General features: G+C 56.8%; 1 protein-coding gene across 1 annotated transcript in view; it reads left to right on the top strand.

Moving 5' to 3' along the window:
- Positions 1–617: 617 nt before the first annotated feature.
- Positions 618–2232, top strand: part of SESN2 (sestrin 2) — a 13795-nt gene continuing 12180 nt past the window's right edge. The window contains exon 1 of the mRNA XM_035901299.1: positions 618–752. Within this exon, the coding sequence (XP_035757192.1) occupies positions 618–752 (135 nt within the window). The remainder of the gene's footprint in view (positions 753–2232) is intronic.

A 2232-nucleotide genomic window follows, 5' to 3' on the forward strand; every position in this document is an offset into this window, starting at 1 on the left:
CCCCCGGGCAAGGGCTTGAAACTTTAGTACGCAAATGAATCTAAACTGTTCTGCAGCGTAACCCGCAGCAGAACTGAACCCACAGCAGAACTAAACCAACTTAACCAGCTGGTAATTACCCACCAACACGCTCCCTCCCGTTCCTCCCTAATTGCTGGGGCTTTCTGGGAGCCCTGGCTCAGGCAGCGTGTCCTGGGGGCAACAGGCTTTAAAATTGTCTTTGTAAAAAATAAAAAAACCCAAAAACCAAAAAACCCAAACCCCACTGAGGATCTTAAAATCCTTTAAAGCTTCGGTAACTGTTTTGCAGCTGGGTGGGGAGGGGTAAGCACACGCCTTGCTCTGGAGGTGAGGGAAGCCAGGGCAGAAGGAAGAAGAGAAGCAAATCGAGCTGTCCAAGGAGATGGCGCTCTGTGCAAAGCCCGTGAGAGCACTGAGGGTGCTGCCGAGGGTGGGGCTGAGGGTGCTAACTGGGAGCCCTGCAGAAAGCAAGCGGGGTTTTAGTGGTGGGAAATGTTCAGCGTTGCCTACTGACTTCCGTCACTTGCTAAGGGGCCAGAGCTGGCCCAGGCACCCGGAGCTGCTCCTTTGGGATGCAGCTTTTGCCTGAGATTGCCATGGAGAAAGCTCAGCTGCCCTTTGCCTCCTTCCAGAGGAAAGCTCTGGAGGTCCAGGAGTCCAAAGGTGTTTTGGCTGTAGCCCCCATCCTTATCAGTGCTGGACCCAGTATTCAGTCCCCATTCCTGGAACACGTGGGGATAGCAGCTCTCTCCTGCTGTTATTCCCAGAGGCTCCAGAGCAATGAAGATCACTCACCAGTACAAACCATTACTTCTAATGTGTTTATGCTGCTGAAACCACATCCCTCTGCAGAAACCCCGATGGAGCAAGGTGCTGAGCTCCTGTGGTCCCAGGAGGACCACGTTCTGGTTACCTTCCCTCCGCAGCTCCGAAATTCCCTTTTCCACCCCACATATGGTCCGGGCTTCCTTCTTGCAGCTCACCAAGGCGAGGTGCCGGTGGGTTTTCCCATCAGGGGCTGTTAATGGGGAGGTGTGGGGTGACCAGCTGTGCTGGCAATCCAGCTCCTCGGTCTTGGGACAGGAGCGGAGCCGTAAGGCAAGGAAGGAAGCGCTTCAACCACGGCATAGGTGACATCTGCTCCAGATGCCCCGGCAGCTCCCTGCAGAGTCCCCATGAGGTCTCTGCTGCTTCCCTTTGTCCTCGGGGTTTGGCCTGGCCAACCCCCCCGAGCTGGTGAAGTACCAGAAGGCCGGCCAAGGCGACGGCTGTCCCCAGCCAACCTTGCCCGTTGCTCTAAGGTGACTTATCTTAAGCAAGCGGCCTGGCCTTCCTGTTTTGCTTCCTTGCGGCGTGCTGTTAAGCTACAGCAACATTCTTGTACAGTCAGCGTCTCGGGAACTGGGGCACTGGCAATCCCTGAATAATTACTGAGCTGTGGCGTGTTTGCCATGATTGGTGTTTCTGGAAACAGGGTGTTTGGGTTCAGCTCCCGATTTCCTCTCTCGAGGAAATTTTGCCTCTCCTTTGCCACCCTTTTTTCCCATGATTGTTGTAAGGAGCCTTAGCTGCAATGCTGCTGTGTGCCCAGGTGAACCTCTGTGGATGAGCCAACACGGAGAAATCCTCCCGCCATTGTCGTTCCTTGAAGAATGAGCACTGCCGAGCTGGAATTGGGACAAAAAGTGAGACCTCGAGCGCTCTTGGGTGAGGTTTGCGGGACAAAAGGATGGGAGATGCTGAAGCTGCTTCAGCACTGCCCAGTATCACCCGTTTCTGGCACACAGCATGGGGGGGTACAAGCCCCTGGCAGCTCAGAGGTGGTGGCAGGTCATCCCCTTTTGCCAGGCTGCTGTTGATGGTGGGGAGATGCTGCCGACAGCCTGAGCCGGTGCTGTGCAGGGGGGAGCGTTGCAAAGAGGCCAGGAAGATCGCGTGCTGCTCCTTATTGCCGAGCGAGTGCACTGCCCCGGCCGTGCCCAGCCCCTCCTGCCCCTGCTCTGCACGGCTCCGGGGCAAACGTCCCTCCGGCACGGCCCTCCATGTCGATCGAGGGGATGTTAAATATTTGGCGGCATCTCCCACCCATCCCTCCAGCTGGACCACCGCCTGACACCCACAGCCCTGGGGTCTCCAGGTCCATCTCACCCTGTCCCCCTCGTGTCCAGAGCTTTCTGGGGGGCAGAAAGGGGAGGATAGAGCCAGCCCCCC

Source organism: Egretta garzetta, unplaced genomic scaffold, assembly GCF_000687185.1.
Source record: "Egretta garzetta isolate BGI_Z169 unplaced genomic scaffold, ASM68718v1 scaffold368, whole genome shotgun sequence".
NCBI classification, from domain to species: domain Eukaryota; kingdom Metazoa; phylum Chordata; class Aves; order Pelecaniformes; family Ardeidae; genus Egretta; species Egretta garzetta.